This window comes from Podarcis gaigeae (assembly GCF_964106915.1).
Source record: "Podarcis gaigeae genome assembly, chromosome: 3".
In the NCBI taxonomy this organism is placed as follows: Eukaryota; Metazoa; Chordata; class Lepidosauria; order Squamata; family Lacertidae; genus Podarcis; species Podarcis gaigeae.
This window is the reverse complement of record NC_139680.1, coordinates 25,090,835-25,109,548: the sequence shown is the minus strand read 5'-3', so window position 1 is coordinate 25,109,548 and position 18,714 is coordinate 25,090,835. Positions and strand designations below refer to the sequence as shown.

The 18,714-nt window shown below is 44.6% G+C and overlaps 1 protein-coding gene and 1 long non-coding RNA gene across 2 annotated transcripts in view; one reads left to right on the top strand and one right to left on the bottom strand.

Annotated features, from left to right (window-relative positions):
• Positions 1-18,714, bottom strand: part of LOC310840856 — a 145,067-nt gene that overhangs the window by 13,436 nt on the left and 112,917 nt on the right. The gene's annotated exons all lie outside the window — the stretch shown is intronic.
• Positions 1-18,714, top strand: part of SH3YL1 (SH3 and SYLF domain containing 1) — a 29,673-nt gene that overhangs the window by 641 nt on the left and 10,318 nt on the right. The window contains exons 2-7 of the mRNA XM_083730757.1: positions 6,346-6,456; positions 7,347-7,460; positions 9,870-9,934; positions 14,256-14,368; positions 16,361-16,489; positions 17,952-18,111. Coding sequence (XP_083586883.1) covers positions 6,346-6,456; positions 7,347-7,460; positions 9,870-9,934; positions 14,256-14,368; positions 16,361-16,489; positions 17,952-18,111 — 692 coding nt within the window. The remainder of the gene's footprint in view (positions 1-6,345; positions 6,457-7,346; positions 7,461-9,869; positions 9,935-14,255; positions 14,369-16,360; positions 16,490-17,951; positions 18,112-18,714) is intronic.

Sequence of the window (18,714 nt, the reverse complement as noted above, 5' to 3'; positions counted from 1 at the left end):
GTCAAAAGATGATTGTAATGTGTAATGGTATATTTATATGGAATATTTTCCCATACGCACACACGAAGCGGTCCAGAAAATGGGTACTGCATTATTATTATCATAATACTAAATAGGTGCAAACTAGCCAAAATTCCCATTTATGTTGTATTAACATGTGTGTTATTATAGTCCTATTTTTATTCCCAGTTAGATAGGTGGGGTACAAATAATGTTGTTGTTGCTGTTGTTGGACTAAATAGGTGCAAGCTAGCCAAAATCCCCATTTATGTTGTATTAACATGTGTGTTATTATAGTCCTATTTTTATTCCCAGTTAGATAGGTGGGGTACAAATAATGTTGTTGTTGCTGTTGTTGGACTAAATAGGTGCAAGCTAGCCAAAATCCCCATTTATGTTGTATCCATGTGTGTTATGATATTCCTATTTTTATTCCCAGTCAGATGGGTGGGGTACAATTATTATTATTATTATTATTATTATTATTATTATTATTATTATTATTATTATTATTGGACACCTCTGCAACGGCCTCTTGGTGAATAGGAGGGACTGCTGGTCTCTCCCACATTTGTTACCAATGTAGATCTTTATTCCCCTCCTCTCTCCTGATGGGTAGATCTTCATTCACCCCTTCTTCCCTGGTGGAGGGTGCTGTTTTGTGGCCCGCTCATGTGCCAAAATGTCTTGGGGCAGGCCTGATTCCAGCATCCCATTCTCTCAGTGGCCAGCCTCTAAGACATAAACACAGAACCTCAGTTGCAAAAACCAGCATGGACACATTTTACAAAGAATAATAAGACATTAGATAATGAGACAATAGCATCTGTCCACTTGCCACACTTCCTTCTATTGACATGGCAGATAGTCTGACAATTAGTGGCTGGCAGGAGCTAATGGAGGGTTAAATCACTGCTACAATAAAGCCATTAATTTCTCCATCATCTGCTGTGACCAGCTGTAGGGTTTTTTTTGCCAATGACAAAAAGTTTGCCATGGTGTCAAAAGTAACCTGGAAATCCAATCCAAAGGAACTATTCTAAATCACTGTGCCTGCACTCACTTATTTTCCTCTGCATGTACCTCGGGTCCTGGAAGGGTGATGGTGAAGAACTGTTGCTTGGTGAATTTTGGTAATTGTTCTTCTTGGCTGTTAGTTTTAAAAAAATAATAAAAATCAATTTATCCTAAGTATCCATCATAAACCTACAAAAGCCAACATGTCTAGCTGTGGTCAATGTTCTCTCCTTTTCTCTGAAATCTGTGGCTTTGATATTGCAATTCAGAATGTTTCAATGTAATCCTCTCTTGGAGGCTTTTTGGCTGAAGAGCAGGGCACAAATGGAATAAGTGAGTAAGTATTGCAGAGTGGTTTACAAACTTTGTTGAGAAGACAGGATATGCCCTCAAACTCTCAGTCTGAGAGAGCAGAGGGAATGTAATAATGTTGATTCCACTGAATAAACTGAAATTTGTCTATTCCGAATACAAATAAGGGGTTTTTCATGTGAAATCCTATTGGCAACACGTGCATCAGTTGCCCTCCCAAAGTATGATATGCAGCCTGCAAGGTTAAGAGAACTAAAAGCAGTCGGATATGACATTTCTCATGTCCTTGTTTTCTTCAGAGTAGGTCACTTATATCTTCACTGCTTGCTAAATTGACTGTGATCTGTTTTCAGATAAAGCTAACCTTGAATTGGAGTATCACGCAAAGATTTGTTCTGAGGTGCTTGTCTCGTTTTTCCCGACCTCCCATTTTCCTGCAGCACAGGAAACATACTACCTGGGCTTTTTAAATGTTAGTATGCTGTTTTATAATGCTAAAGCTGTATTTCTGCATTCATTTCCCCTTAAATAGGGAGGCCATGCAATTTTATTTATTTATTTCATAAAATTTATTTATATCTTGGTTGTAGAAGAAAACCTCAAAGCAGTTAACAAAAAAGAGCTGGAACTGCGATTTTTAAAATAATCGAGCTAAAAACAAACCACAGAGCTCAAAACAAGCCATCTCACCACCATCTACTCATATCTGACAGAATGCCTAGTTATAATAATTATTGATAATTGTGTAATGTATTTTGTTTTGTAATGGTTTCAGCTACACCTAAGGAATAATATTTGTACCCATACTAGGCAGTCCATGCAACAAGACCCAAAATAGGCTTTGATATCTTATTTTACTCTACGAAACCAAGATATAACTAATAAGCATCTTACAGAACTAAATTAGTGATAGCAAACTATTGGAAATCTCTAAATACAAACCTCTTCAAAGCTTGGATCTCACAAGTATGGGACATCATTCTTAGGGACTAACTAACCATATACAAAAGAGGCATTGCATCCAAAACAAAACAAAAACCCCAGACACTTTCTATAAAGCATGGTATGCCTTTATTGGCTTGGTAAAATTGGTTGATCATTGTTTCCATACGTTATATCACATGCAGCACTATGGAGCAACACCTTTAGTTGACTGCCTATGTTGGAACAAAAGTGACGTCAGTCTTTACCTGGTATATATTTTTCTCACTTACCAAGCTCTGTATTCCGCCTTGATAACTGTTTAGCAAATCAATAAAAAGCAATTTAAGAAGAGAAAGCGAATTTTACCAAGTCAGGCCTTTGGCTTTGTTTAACTCAGTATTGTCTACACTGACTAGCAACAGTTGTCAAGGGTTTCAGGAAAGGTTCCCCCCCCCCCCCCAGTTTACCTGGAGATACCAGAAGCCAGGACCACAGCTGTCCTCTGTTGTATATGTGGACACCTGACTGCTACAAAAACATTGTCTGAAAGCTTGAATTACATGAAAGTTTCATGCTTCTTAGCACTGCTTTCCTTTTTGGTTTTGCATCTCCAAAATATTGCAGTCATCTAATATCTCTGTATCTATGCAGCCACTTTAAAAGAGGTAAATTCAAGCAAATATTTTCAATCTGCTCAGCTGCTGTCATATTATTTTACCCTTCAGCTTTCATTCAGCAAGATTATCCTGCTTGGGGGGGGATGGGGAGTTCAGTCTGTGCATACTTAGAGGCTCATTTCAAGCTGTTTCAAATATGAAGGTAATTTGCCGTGAGATTCATAAAATCCTTCTGATAATGTTTTGTCATTTGGCCTGAAATCCTATACCCACTTGCCTAGGAGCAAGCCCCACTGAACTTAATGTGACGTTTTCTGAGTAGTTGTAGGTAGGATTGTTAGATTCCCTAAGGACTTGCCTGAAAAGAGATTCAGGGCTGCATTTCATTACTGTTTTGCCTCTATATATCACTTTGTGTGTCCAATGATAAGGTTGCACCGTTCCCATAGCAAACATAAAACTGAACTTATAACAACTGATTAAAACATGTGCCTTTTGTGTACCTTGTATGTGATGTTTTAAAAAGGCGGGTATTTACTCAGTACACTGGTACCTCGGGTCAAGAACTTAATTCATTCTGGAGGTCTGTTCTTAACCTGAAACTGTTCTTAACCTGAAGCACCACTTTAGCTAATGGGGCCTCCTGCTGCCGCTGCGCCGCTGCTTCATGATTTCTGTTCTCATCCTGAAGCAAAGTTCTTAACCCAAGGTACTATTTCTGTGTTAGCGGAGTCTGTAACCTGAAGCGTCTGTAACCCGACGTACCACTGTACTATGATTGTGGCGTTGTACAGTTTGAAAGTATAATTGGAAACGTAATTAAACTCTGATAACCATGTGCGGCCAGATTTCCAGCAAACCATCTTGATGGCGCTCTCTGTCTCTCTCTATTGCTGATAAGAAAGTTTTGCAAGTCAGTTTTGTTGCGCTGGGGTATAAATTCTTTCCACCTGCTGTGTTCATGTTTTTGTGCTAGACTTTTTGGTGACAACCCCCCTTCTTCATGAACAAAAGAAGGGAGACCTCAGAGGTACTCAAAGGATAACGTGATTGGTACAGTGCGTTTACAAGACTATCTTCCACCCAATCCTTGCTCCAGATTTAGTTGTACTGAGCAATTTCATTGGAGGGAGTTTTCTCCATTCTTGATATCTCCTATCTTTCTGACTCCTTATTTTGGACACAGCTGACCTTGTATCTAATAGCTGTTTGTATATTAATTTTGAGAAATATTTCACCTGAGAAATTATGAGCAGATTAGTTTTGCCTTCTGTTATCTTACTGGGTGGATCTTTGTTAACTCATAATATCTTACACAGTGTTTGTTTATTGATTGATTGATTACTCCATTGTATAGGGTTGGCAGTGTTTTGAGTTTCTCATTTGGATCTAAGTCAGAGGAGTTTAAAAATCCCCAAGTATTTCACATTCTGTGGCTGCAATCCTATGCTCAACAGGGCTTCTGTTAATACTTGAAAAATCTTTACCAGCTCTCATGTGCACTGCCTATATTGTCCTGCTACCATCAGTCACTCCTTTTAACTTCTCTTGAGGACTAAAACTAAGACAGATGTTTGCGTTGTATTGATGACAAACTACCGTATTTTTTGCCCCATAGGACGCACTGGCCCATAGGACGCACCAGGTTTTTTGGCGTGGAAATAAAGAAAAAACATTTTATTTCTCCCCCCCCCCCAGGCGCTTGTGGGGCCGGCAGAGGAGAGAAGCGCTCTTCTCTCTGCCGCCCGCTTGCAGACCAGGTCCGGGGACAGCGGGAAGACACACTGCGCCTCCCCGCTGTCCCCAGAGCTTGCGGGGCAGGCAGCGGGGAGAAGTGCTCTTCTCCCTGCCGCCCGCCTGCAGACCAGGTCTGGGGACAGTGGGAAGATGCGCTGCGCCTCCCAGCTGTCCCCGGAGCTTGCGGGGCAGGCAGCGGGGAGAAGCACACATTTCCCCGCCATCAGCCTCCAAACCACATTGGGAGACAGCGGGATGGCGGCGTTCCGCCTCCCAGCTGTCCCTCGGCCTTGTGGGGCTGGCTCTGTGGCTCTCTTGAAGCCTGGAGAGCGTGAGGGGTCGGTGTGCACCGACCCATCTCGCTCTCCAGGCTTCAGTGAAAGCCTGCATTTGCCCCATAGGATGCACACACATTTCCCCTTCATTTTTGGAGGGGAAAAAGTGTGTCCTATAGGGCGAAAAATATGGTATTCTCTGTGAGGTCACCTCTTTCTCTTCAAATCCCTCCTGCAAAACATGCCACCTTGGAGAAGTCTTCGTTGCAATCTGCTCATGCATTAGTGAGACTAAAACTAAGCCTTAAATGCATGAAACTTCATGATAGCACATTCTTCCCCCGTGGCCTCTCTGCTGTGTATCTTGTTAGATTGTAAGCTCCTCAAGAAATACTCCTGACCTTTCCTATGCTGCAAGCACAATGCACAATGATGACATTGTGTTACATGAATAAAGTTTCCGCAACCATTCCTTAGGTGAAAAGTATTTCAAGGCTACGCCAAAAAGTCTAATGGTTCTGCCACCTAAGCTATTCACATATTTACTTTTGCTCCTCAGTAACATTTAACACCTCAGTAATACAGATAAAATGTTTTAACCTTTATAGCGCAGCCTAAGTGCCCATGCTTTTAAGTGGCTTAATGTTTAATAATACTTAGGTCCAGTGTGGATGGATGAATGGAATGCAAACAATTTGGCTACTAACAATAGGTTTTGTGCTCCATAGGCATCATGGTTTACATTTTTATTCTTGTGACAGCAATGAAGGACAGGTATTTACAAAGCATTTCAGGAGGACCCAAAAGAATATGATTTTTTTCCCCCTTGGGCTAATGGAGATTGCAGTGGAACCTTATTTATTTAAACCATCTTGATATGCAGTGAGAGCCTCTACTTTGCAGAGATATTCAACCAACACAGCACTGTTAGTCAGAATTCTAATTGCAGACTTCAAGCTTCTTTTTGAAACCTGCCTGTTTTCCTGTTGTGTCATATGCTTGACTCACGTAGGGTTCGATGTCATCATTCTTGAATCAGCTGTGGCATAATCACTCCAAAGCCATCAGCTAGTAAGTCCCTTTGCTGGAACTTATCTGCATTTTAACGTTGCCTGCTGCAGCTCTTGGTTGCTCATTGGTGGAATGAAATTGGATCAATTTTTTATTTAGCTTGACATAAGCTTCAGAGCTACTGGTGAAAGAATGTGTCATTTCTCCATAGGCTCAATACTCAAAAATAGCAAATTATACTGTGGAATGATTCTCCACAGACATGTCTTTATGCTGATAATGGAGGAGATAGTGGTAGCATTATATGGTGTTACTAAGCAAGACATTTGTACCAGATTGTTAGGGATGCAACAAATGTTGCCAGCTCTTGGAACTAACAGATGCTTCTTACCCCCTTTTGAAATATTCGTGTTTTGCTTACAATACTCCTTTATATTTCCCCTTCTTTTCAGTGAATAACCCTATACCTTCCAATTTGAAGTCGGAAGCAAAGAAGGCAGCTAAGATTTTAAGAGAATTTACAGAAATCACTTCTAGAAATGGCCCTGACAAGATCATACCTGGTTAGTAAAAGAGAGTTTTTCATCTTGTTGTTCACAACTTCAGTTTGTTTGTTCTTTCTAGAGCTAAGTTTCCCTCTAGTCTTGTCTTTGTGAGTTCACCTGATTAAAGGCCTGGGATCTGCATTTGGTAACATGAAATGGATTGTGTGCAGATTTTTTCTTTTTTAAAGCCCCTGTTACATTTTGCAATCCCAGCTTTCTATAAACTGTTTCCCGGAAAGAAGCTGGTATCGCAGTCTAGGAAAAAGCAGTGGTCCAAGGCATGTCCTGCAAATTCATTTGCAATGTCCAGTCGTACCTTGCACACCCTGAACACCCTGAAACTCAAACGTTTTGGCTCCCGAATGCCGCAAACCCGGAAGTGATTGTTCGGTTTGCGAACATTCATTTAGAACCTGAACGTCCGACGGGGCTTCCTGCAGCCAATCAGAAACAGCGATTTGGTTTTCGAACATTTTGGTCCCCGTAAAATGCCAGTTAAATGGCAATCTGGTTATTCCTTTCCTGCCTCTCTGCTTTTAGTAATCAGCGTCACACACAGAAGGGCAAGCTTCAAAACTAACTTGCCCATTGGTCCCAGATTTGAAAGTGAAACTAAAGTCTGTCCCTCAGACTTCATTGACTTCCTTGATCAAGAGTATCAAAGCAAAATTTTGCCTCAAAGTGTCAAGTCTCTGCATAATAGCTTAATTAAATGAGAAAAGCTCTCCCCCCTAATTCGGAGTGGTTAGGGTTGCCATATGTCCAGGAAATCCTGGTCATGGCCTCTTTTTGGTGGCTCAACAACTTTTTCTTTTTTTGCCCAGATTTTTACCTCTGGAAATACAGCAACCCTAGTATTGGTTCTTTTGCCTCCATGATAGCTAACTATTTGATTTCATTATTTGCAGCCCATGTAATTGCCAAAGCAAAAGGTCTTGCAGTCTTGTCTGTAATCAAAGCTGGGTTTTTGGTAACAGCTCGAGGAGGCAGTGGGATCGTTCTGGCTCGCCTCCCTAACGGAAGTAAGTTTGCCCTTTCCTCCTTTTAAAGCAGTCCAAATGCTTCTGCATGCAAGAAGAGATGCCGAGAGTTTCTCAAGCTTCCACAGGGCCTGCATGTCCATTGGGATGAAATTGTGAGCTATTATGAATTGGGCATATCTGGCAACTACCCTCCCAGCTGAACGTAAAGGATGTTGAGTCTTAGGCCCCCATCACAAATTTCACTACTTTGAAGTATGTGTCTGTTCATCTGATTATCTGGCTGAGTATATTTATGCATTATAAAAATGGGAAGATAGGGGGTAGGCAGAGAAGGTTAGATCATTCTATTAGTTGTACAAAAAGAAATCAATCTCATGATGTCCAGGAGCGTAATAGTGAAGTTAAAGTACAGAACCGTGTGCTATTCTCTAGACCAGATTTTCCAACCTGGCGCCCTCCAGTTATTGCTGGATTCTTAACACACATCTCACTTGCCTCCTTCCAATCAGCTCAGTTCATAGAGCACGTGGCTCTTAATTTCAGGGTCAAGTTCAATGCCCACATTGGGCAAAATATCCCTGCATTGCAGGGGGTTGGACTAGATGACCCTTGTGGTCCCTTCAAGCTCTATGAGTTTATCTGTTTAGCCCTCTTGGCCAATTGTCAGGGATAGTGGGAGTTGTAGCCTTAGCAACATAGTATGGGCACCAGGTTGGAAAGGGTTTCTCCGGTCAACAAGCACCTTGACACCCATTCACACAAACCTCTTATTAACATGACAAGAAGCCTGAAGCTTTCCCCTCCCCCCAGCAGATCAGTTTGTGTGAAGGCTCTCGTTGAAAACAAAAATCCTAAAACTGAGACAGAATTGTCTTGCTGGTGGAGGCATGTTTCAAAGGCACATATCTGTGTCCTTTTGCTGGCAGGCACTGAGCGCTTCCGTAATCTCCGAATAGCTCGCAAACAAATGTTCCCTTTGTCTTGAGTTTATACTTGGTCATAAAAAGCAGCTTGCAGTTTGCTGTTTTGAAAACACTGCGGATTACGTAATGGGAGCATTCCTGTACGTGAGAGTCCTGTTCGGTTAGTTCCAGTGACTAAAAATGAGCAGCTCCATGTTTCTTTTAGAAGAAGTATATTTACCTCTGTGGCTCTCCAAGTGATAGGTTCCCATGAGCCCCAGGTCGCGTAAGCTGTGGTGAGAGAGGATAGGAGTTGTAATCTAACAACATCTAGAGAGGCTACAAGTTCCCTCTTCATATAATAGATGCCTAGTGACATCCTTGGAACTGTCTTAAGAACATAAGAAGTTCCTACTGTTCAAACCAATGGCTCATCTAGTCCAGCTAGGGCCGGCCTGCCCATAAGGCAAGGCAAGGCAATCACCTCAGGAGGCAGGATGCCCAAGGGGAGGAAGAATGCATCACTCGCTGCTGTAGTTGCAGCAACATCTGTGGTGCTCTCTTTTGAGGCCAGATCTGCTCCATCATTGGCAGCCCAGATGCCACCTCTGCAACGGCCTCTTGGTGAATAGGAGGGTTGCTGGTCTCCTCCCACCCTTGTTCCCGATGTAGATCTTTATTCCTCTCCTCGTTCCTGATAGGTAGATCTTCACTCACCCCTTCTTCCCTGGGTTGTTTGCTGTTTTGTGGCCCTTTCAGGTGCCAAAATGTCTTGGGGCAGGCCTGAGTCAAGCATCCCATTTTCTCAGTGGCCAGCCCCTAAGACACAAACACAGGACCTTGGTTGCAAAAACCAGCATGGGCACATTTTACAAGGAATAATAGGACATTAGATAATGAGACAGTAGCATCTCTCCACTTGCAACACTTCCTTCTATTGACATGTCAGATAGTCTGACAATTAGTGGCTGGCAGAAGCTAATGGAGGGTTTGAAAGGAATTTAGTTCCTGTTAAGATTCCCGAACAATAGTTTGTGGCTTGTTTATGTTTCAGTGGTGTATGTAGCACATGATGTGACTTGCCTTACTCGAGCCTTCTAAATTTTACCAAAACTGTCTGGATTTTGTAGTTTCTCCAGCTGTGCATGAGATTCAAAACTCAGAGCAAAATAAAACATTTTGAAGAACAGCTTCCAGCTTTTCTTGGCACACTTTGACATAAACATTTGTATCATGCTTTTCAAAACGACCTACGTATTGTATTACATAATTTGTTTGAACGTGCAGTCTTTCATTTGCAAGTCAGTATTGGAACAAAAAATTCAGCGTTGTAGAAATTCCTGAACTGTATGAAGCGATTTCCTTCGAAGTTCTTTTTCTTTGTGAATAAAGCTATGAGGAATAGCATTGGATTATTTGCAAATGAACTTCAAATGCACGAATCTAATACAGCGGCATCCTCTTTCTCTGTTGCCCCTGCCTACCTTGTTCGGTTCTAAAGTAAAACGCTCTGCATGTTCACAGTGTGTTTCTATTTCTCTTCTAGTCTGGTCAGCTCCGTCTGCCATTGGGATAGCTGGCCTTGGTGGCGGATTTGAGATTGGAATCGAGGTAAGTTAACGCTGCAACGTTTAGTTAGTTGGTTAGAAAACACGCACACACATTTTGATTGACTCCTAAAACCATGTCTCTAGTTAATCGGGCAGAGTTTTTAAATTATGATGATATACGTAGTAAAAATTACAGATGAGGATCCTGTGTGTGAAAAGGGGCAGAATGGTTCTCTTTTAAGACAGTGCCTGCTGCAACAGTTGTATTTATCACACAGTGACACAGAGAGCATGTCTTCCTCCTTTAGGACTGTTTTTTCCCTCTTGCATGCAAACTTAGGCAGATTTGGTAGGTGATTGACTAAAACTCATATACAGTGGTACCTTTGGTTGAGGTTTCCGTTAGCACCCCAAAAAGTCCATAACCAGAGCTGCGCTTCTGCGCATGTGTGAAGTGCTATAGAGTGCTTCTGTGCATGCACGAACTGCACAGAATTCTTCTGCGCATGTGCAAACAGCGCAGAACGTTTCTGTGTGTGTGTGGCGAAACCCGGAAGTAAACACTTCTGGGTTTGCCGTGTTCTTAGCCCGAAAAAACACAACATGAAGCGTTCACAAGAAGAGGTATGACTGTATGGTTCAATAAGATTTTCTTTATATTGGGCAAGAGTTCTTTTTAAAGCATTCATATTTGCATTCACATTTATGATACAGTCGTACCTTGGTTTTCAAACAGTCTAGTTCTCAAACATTTTGGCTCCCGAATGCCGCAACCCTGGAAGTGACTGTTCTGGTTTGCAAACTATTTTGGAAACCGAACATCCTGCAGCCAATCAGAAGCCGTGCTTTGGTTTCTGAACGTTTTGGGAGTCAATCAGACTTTCGGAATGGATTCCGTTTGACTTCCAAGGTATGACTGTACTTCTTTATGGTAGCCAGACTGCAAGAGGCTCTGTTGTAGTCAGGAATGGAGATCCCATGCACTTCCAGATGATGTTGGATTTGCAACTCCCATCAGTTTCAGCTAGCATAGTCACTGCTTAGGAATGATTGGAGTTGTAGCCTGGATAGCTCCATTGGTTAGAGCATGGTGTTGATAATTCCCCAGATTGCAAGCTTGATCTCCGTATGGGGACAGGTGCATGTTCCTGCATTGCAGGGGATTGGGCTAGATGATTCTCAGGGTCCTTTCCAACTCTCCAGTCTACGATTCTGTGAACATCTACAGCAGTGTTTCCCAAACTTCAATCTCCAGATGGGGCTACAGTTCCCACTCACCACTGGTCTTGCTAGCTAGGGGTGATGGGAGTTGTAGTCTATAAACAGCTCGAGACCCAAGTTGGGAAGCGATGCAGTCTTACTCAACCTGTGGGTCCCCAGATGTTGTTGAACTACAACTCCCATTACCCCTAGCTAGCAGGGCCAGAGCTCAGGGATGATGGGAGTTGTAGTCCAACAACTTCTGGGGACCCACAGGTTGAGAGCCACTGAGCTAGAGGGTCAAAGTCCTGTGATACGGTAGCTTAGCAGGGACTTTTGTATCCCAACCTGTGTCTTTCAAGTATTAGTGATGGAAGAGGGAAAAAAGAGGTTGCTTGCCTATCTGGTACATTCATTTGCCAAACCAAAGCACAGCTATAATGCTTTTCCTTGAGAGTTACGTCCAGAGAGGAAACTTGAACAGGAAGCATGCAATTTGTTTGCTTTTCTGTAAAGTAAGTAAAGAGCTGCCCACTCCTGATGATGGATAACTGGCATGGCTATGGAGCTCTGAGATGCTGCCAGCGAGTGTTGTATAACCTTGATCTCTTCTGTGCATGCTTTGTTGACTGCCAACCAGTTCTTGCCCAAGCAGGTAAAAAAAAAAAAACTAGAGCAGAGGGTTGTATGCAACTAAATCCTACTTGGAGTAGACCTGTTGAAAATAATGAACCCAAGTCCACTAACTTCAGTGGGTCTACTCTGAATAGCACTAGCGGTGAATACCACCCGTTGTCGCTAGCCAAAAGAAATCTAAACAAAACCCTGGTGGTGTGGTTGGTGTAGTAGCTGATCCATTCTTACAGCTCCCCATTCTGTTGAAAGCTACTTCAACTTGGAAGGAAGTTGGAAGCAGCTGCCATGTGAGGGTGCAGTCGCAGAAGTCAAACTGGAAAGCCAGCTTCCTCCCTCCCACCTATTTGTCTGAGTTGGGAGCAATGCAGCTACCTGTGTTGTACAGCAGGCATAACTAGGGCAAAGCAATTGTCACTTGAATTGTCTCAATTACACTTCACCAAGGACTGGCCCAGCATCACCTTGCCAACAAAGGTCCGTATATTTAAAGCCATGGTTTTCCCAGTAGTGATGTATGGAAGTGAAAGCTGGACCATAAAGAAGGCTGATTGCCGAAGAATTCATGCTTTTGAATGATGGTGCTGGAGGAGACTCTTGAGAGTCCCATGGACTGCAAGAAGATCAAACCTCTCCATTCTTAAGGAAATCAGCCCTGAGTGCTCACTGGAAGGACAGATCCTGAAGCTGAGGCTCCAATACTTTGGCCACCTCATGAGAAGAGAAGACTTCCTGGAAAAGACCCTGATGCTGGGAAAGATGGAGGGCACAAGGAAAAGGGGACGACAGAGAACGAGATGGTTGGACAGTGTTCTGGAAGCTACAAACATGAGTCTGACCAAACTGCGGGAGGCAGTGGAAGACAGGAGTGCCTGGCGTGCTCTGGTCCATGGGGTCACGAAGAGTCGGATACAACTAAACAACAACAAGGACTGGCCCAATGATCGTGGTCTGTATTGTCACCCTCCCCGGTAACATGAAATGACGGGACCAGCTGCCTGCAGGGCGGGGCCAGCCGGGGCAGGACGCTTTGCGGGGCCTCTGAGGAGTCTGCCTGCCGCCTCCCACTTAGCCGCCCTACAGCTGAGGGGGAGGTGGTGGGCGGACCGTTTGGGGCAGTGCGGAGCCTGCGGGCACCCAAGTCACCGCGTCACTCCCAGGAGAGATGTGTGGCTCAGGCGCGCTGCAGGCCCCACAGTGAGTGCCGCCCGGCATTTTGTCACCCCCCCTCAGTAGTGACACCCAGGGCAGCCCGCCGTTACTGCACCCTCCTTCCTCCACCCCTGCTCCCCATCCCACCCCAAAATGATTACATCCTGATTTTCTTTCATTCTACAGCAAGTCACCCTGGTTGCTTCCCTTCACTCAAACAAATGCTACATTTCTTAGGCATTGTTTGAAAACAGTGCACTCAATTCAGTTCTGGTTGTGCCAGCGCGAGTCAAGGTGACAAAGGGATGCTTTCAGAACGAACATCTGTATTCCAGTTCTTTCCTAAGGGCTTGATTGCATTTTTGCTCCTTCTGAGATGACAGCTACTTAACTCCCTTCAGTCTCCCATATGATCAATGGGTTTATCAAGCTAAATGAGGGGAAGAGCACTTTTAAAAAACCCAAAAAAACTTATGCATAGTAGCTAAAGTGTGGTTCACCCACACCCAAGTTTGGGGGCTTAAGCATGACTTGAAAGCAACTTTTTCCAGATCCCACTGGTTTTTGCAGCAGCAAAAAGAAGAAGAGGTGTAGTATACCCAGTTTGATCATTTGATGAGCAGAGGTTGGGCAATAACTCCCTGCTCATGAGCTGATCTGTTTGGATAGCTCAGAAGAGGGTGACTGTGGTGCCCTGTGTACACATGCAAGAGTGTATTAAACAGTTGCCTATTTAAAATAAAGAGGGACGCGTGTGGCGCTGTGGGTTAAACCATATAGCCTAGGGCTTGCCAATCTGAAGGTTGGTGGTTCGAATCCCCGCGACTGGGTGAGCTCCCGTTGCTCGGTCCCTGCTTCCAACCTAGCAGTTCAAAAGCACATCAAAGTGCAAGTAGATAAATAGGTACCGTTCCGGTGGGAAGGTAAATGGCGTTTCTGTGCGCTGCTCTGGTTTGCCAGAAGCGGCTTAGTCATGCTGGCCACATGACCCGGAAGCTGTACGCCAGTTCTCTTGGACAATAAAACGAGATGAGCGCCGCAACCCCAGAGTCGGTCACGACAGGACCTAATGGTCAGGGGTCCCTTTACCTTTTACCTTTATTTAAAATACAAATCCACCAATGGGGTGATGGGCAACCTGCATGATGTGTGTATCCTTCCACCTCTTTCAGTGTGCCCTGGTCAGACAAATAAATAGCTACCTTCAGTTCTTGTTCCCCAGGATAAACATTCACTGGGATTACTAGATTTGTTGGTTCAGCTTGTTTTCACGAAAGTAGTCTTTCGATAGGGCCTCTTTTTCTATGCTGTTCTGCTTGTAGGCAAACGAAAAAAATCTGAGTTCTTTCCTTCTGAAAATAGATTCAACATTCTGCTTTTTAATTTTCTCTCTCCAGGTGTCAGACCTTGTGGTAATACTGAACCATGAGAGAGCTGTTGAAGCTTTTGCAAAAGGTGGCAATCTTACTCTGGGAGGAAATTTTACAGTCGCAATTGGGCCTTTGGGGAGGTGAGTGTCACTGAAATGCTAAAGGATACTGAGCTCTCAAAAGCTGTTACCGTACAGCTTTATTTATCTTCAGTAAGCTGAAAACGGTGTTATTGATCATCCAATGAGAGTGGAGTGGAGGGAAAGCTCCAGGGACTTGTTCTAGTTCACGGTGCCTTGAGGAGTCGGCTGTCTGAATGTTTGTTTCCTCATATCAAAACCAGTCTCTGGAGACCGCCTACTGGCAGAGTGGGCAGGAAGATTTTAGCAGGGCTTTTCTCCAAGACAGTTAACACAAAACATCAGCACGTCAGGAACAGCACTAAGCGCTCCTGACAATAATGGGTGCTGTGCAAGGAAGCCTTTGGGCCAGATCCTGTAGATTGTTGCTTTCCACCCACTTATGTGACTCATGTCTCTGATTTCCACTTCCTTTCTCTCCCTTTAGTTCCAAAAAAAAAAAAAAAAAAAAAAGAGAATTCAAAGGGATACATGGGCATGCTTTCTCTAGGGTGGAGTTTCCCAAACCTGGGTCTCCAGCTGTTTTGGGGGTTACAATTCCCATCATCCCTGACCGCTGGGCCTGCTAGTTTAGGGATGATGGGAGTCGTAGTCCCAAAACAGCTGGAGATCCTTCAAGTCTTTCTTCCCTGGCTCCCAAGCAAGGAGAGGGGACGCACACTCTGTTTAGCAAGAGTTGTTTCATGGGGATTGCACTGTTTTGCAAAATCCCTAAAAATTCTTAATAGCACTACGTGGGTGCAAGCAGCTTGCAGCATAAGGTTTCCTCGTTGCAACAGTGTACACTGTGGGCTGGACAGGACTTTAGCCTAGGGTGAAGATCTCTGTTGGAAACATCCACATTTGTCTATATACAAGTAATCCGGTTTATTATCTTTATACACAATTGGGTTTGTAATGGTTTATTCTTATATAGAGTAGCTTACTTACTATTACCACCAAGGAGTGGGGCACCACTGGCAGTTCACCACACTGTTCTGCCAGCCTTATTCAGAAGGGGGGAAATGTGGAAATGCAAACACACACACACACACACACACAAACTTGAGTAGTGGTGAAATGTGGAAACTTATCACAAGCTGAGAGCAGATCATGAGGAGATAGCTCAGATAGAGGATGAGACTCTCAGTCTCCTGGGTTCGAGCCCCATGCTGGACAAAAAGATTTCTGCGTTGCAGGGAGTTAGACTAGATTACCCACCTGGTCCCTTCCCACTCTCCCAAGTCTATGATTCTGTGGTTATAGGAGGAATTGTTCTATCGGAGCAATCATTTTAGCTTGGCAGACAGAACAGTCTCCCCTCTCTCTCTTCCAGCTCCACCCTAATAATAATAATAATAAGTTATATATATCCTGCCCTCCCCAGCCAGAGCCAGGCTCAGAGCAGCTAACAGCAATAAAAGAAACACAGCATTCTAAAATCAATTCAAAATCAAATGGCAACCACTGGGCCAGAGTTCTACGAGGATCACCAAAGGAGGGGGTCAGACTGTGCCCTGGCCAAAGGCCTGGTGGAACAGCTCTGTCTTGCAGGCCCTGCGGAAAGATGTCAAGTCCCGCAGGGCCCTAGTCTCTTGTGACAGAGCGTTCCTCCAGATCGGGGCCACAGCCAAAAAAGCACTGGCTCTGGTTGAGGCCAGCCTAACCGCTCTGTGGCCCAGGACCTCCAAAATGTTTTTATTTGAAGACCGTAAGGTCCTCCGTGGGACATACCAGGAGAGGCAGTCCCTAGGCCGTATAGGGCTTTAAAGGTTAAAACCAGCACCTTAAACCTGATCCTGTATTCCGCCGGGAGCCAGTGCAGCTGGTATAGCACCGGGTGAATGTGATCCCACGGTGAGGACCCTGTAAGGTCCTCGGGGATTCTCCTGCCCCACCCCCACCCTGAAGAGGAGGAGAAGCCCCATTGCACAAGTGCAAGTCCTCGCACAGGGCTTCTGCTGATGACACTCCTGAGCTGGATCCCACCCTCTGCTTTTTCCTCCCACTTAGAAATCTCGAAGGTGACGTTGCCTTGAGAAGCTCTGCCGCTGTCTATACGTACTGCAAATCTCGAGGGCTGTTCGCCGGGGTGTCTTTAGAAGGAAGCTGCTTAATTGAAAGGAAGGAGACGAACGGCAAGTAAGTAGCTGGGCAGTTGAGATCGTTCTTCTCAAAATTTAGCTCCTGTTGTCAGAACAGTGTGACAGCCCCACAAAGGGCAGGGTATACATTTATGAAATAATATAATTGGAGTTGTAGTGGCTAGAGTGTCTAATTGAGACAGGACAGACCCATGTTCAAATTCCCACCTGTCCAGGGAGCTTGCCCTAACCTTGGGCGGGTCATGATCTCTCTCTAACCTACCACACAAGGTCTTTGTGAGGATAAAATAGAGGGAGGAGGAACTGTGGACTCTCCCGTAATCTCTTTAGAGTAACAGGCATGCTGTAAATGAAGAAAGAACATAGAACACCTTGTAGAACATAGGAAGGCCCCATCTTCTTCCAGGATTTCGGGCAAGGATATTTTGCACTCAGTCTGGCTAGCAAGAGAATCAAGCACACATTGTCTTCAGAGCATAGAGATAAAATCACAGCATAGAGATAGCAGCCTATGGCTTTCTAGTTCAGGGCATCCCCTGCTCCTTACTGCTCTTCCTACAGCTGAAGAGGCAGACACGCATTTCTGCGTGCATATGTGGGCCAGGAAGAGAGACCTAGAGAATGGGCCTTTTCTGTGGTGTCTCCCCAATTGTGGAATGCTCTCCCCAGAGAGACTCGCCTGGCACCATCACTACATGTCTTTAGGCACCAGGCAAAAACATTCATCTTTACCCAGCCCTATTATAATCATCTATGGCCTATGAAAGTGTGGAGGAGTGGACTGTTATTATGATGACTGTTTTATTATTAGGCTGTCTGCCAGTATGTTTTTGACTGTGTTTCTATTAGGTTTTTATCACTGATTTTTTTGTAATGTGTTTTAAATGTTGTGCAGTGCCCTCGGATCTTCTGATAAAAGAGCGTTATATAAATTGAATTAATAATAATTATAATTAATAATAGATGGGTGTAGTAGATGTGCTTGTGTGTAGAAGGATGGGTGGGGTGGGGTGGTTCTGTGTCTGTGAAAAAGAGAATGAATGGGTGGGGGTGGGAATCAATGCCTTTTGGCTTTGGCCTCACCTACTGCTAGTGGGCAGTTAAACCACAGAGCCTAGGACTTGCCAATCAGAAGGTCGGCAGTTCAAATCCCCGCGACGGGGTGAGCTCCCGTTACTTGGTCCCTGCACCTGCCCAATTAGCAGTTTGAAGCACATCAAAGTTCAAGTAGATAAATAGGTACCGCTCTGGCGGGAAGGTAATCGGCGTTTCTGTGCGCTGCTCTGGTTCGCCAGAAGCAGTTTAGCATACCGGCTCCCTCGGCCAATAAGCGAGATGAGCGCTGCAACCCCAGAGTCGGCCACGACTGGGGTCCCTTTACCTTTACTGCTAGTGGGCAATCCTCAACTTCAAGAAGGTTGCCTACCCATGGTGAGGGTTCTGCATGAAATTCCTCTTCTCCGCCTAGCATACTAAACGTGACACACATCTTTCCCCAGGTTCTACGGTCGGGACATCCGTGCTAGTGCCATTTTGTACGGTGACATCCCTCCTCCTCCACTGGCGCAGGACCTCTACGACATCCTCGAGTCTTTCACTCTGCAATATGAAACTCAGGAGGGGAGAAGCTGGATGGCAGTAACAAGGGAACCCAAGAAGGTGTGGGGCAGGTTCATGCGAGTTCTGCTTGGCTCTACAGTGGTACCTCGGGTTAAGAACTTAATTCGTTCTGGAGGTCTGCTCTTAACCTGAAACTGTTCTTAACCTGAAGACCACTTTAGCTAATGGAGCCTCCTGCTGCTGCCACGCCGCCGCGCAATTTCTGTTCTCATCCTGAAGCAAAGTTCTTAACCCAAGGTACTATTTCTGGGTTAGTGGAGTCTGTAACCTGAAGCGTCTGTAACCCGAGGTACCACTGTATTTCTGAAGAGCCAAGAAAAAGACGCCCTTGCCTTTGCAATAGTGGGGGGCGCGGGGGGAGGGCCTAAAGGCAAAAAGTGTGGCAGTGGGAGCAATGGAGACGATTCTTGCTATGGCACAGTATCCTGCATTCCAGCCACATGCAAGCTGGTGGTTTCTTCACATGCAAGGGGCAATAGCACAGTTTAGGACCACTTTTCCAGCCAGGAAGAGCAATGCACAACAATTATGGCACTGCGTTGAGCCGAATGGCTCGGCTTATGAGTGTTTCAGTCAACACGGAATGTGTGTGTGTGTGTGTGTGTGTGTGTGTGTATTCTCACAACCTTTGAGTTTCTTGCA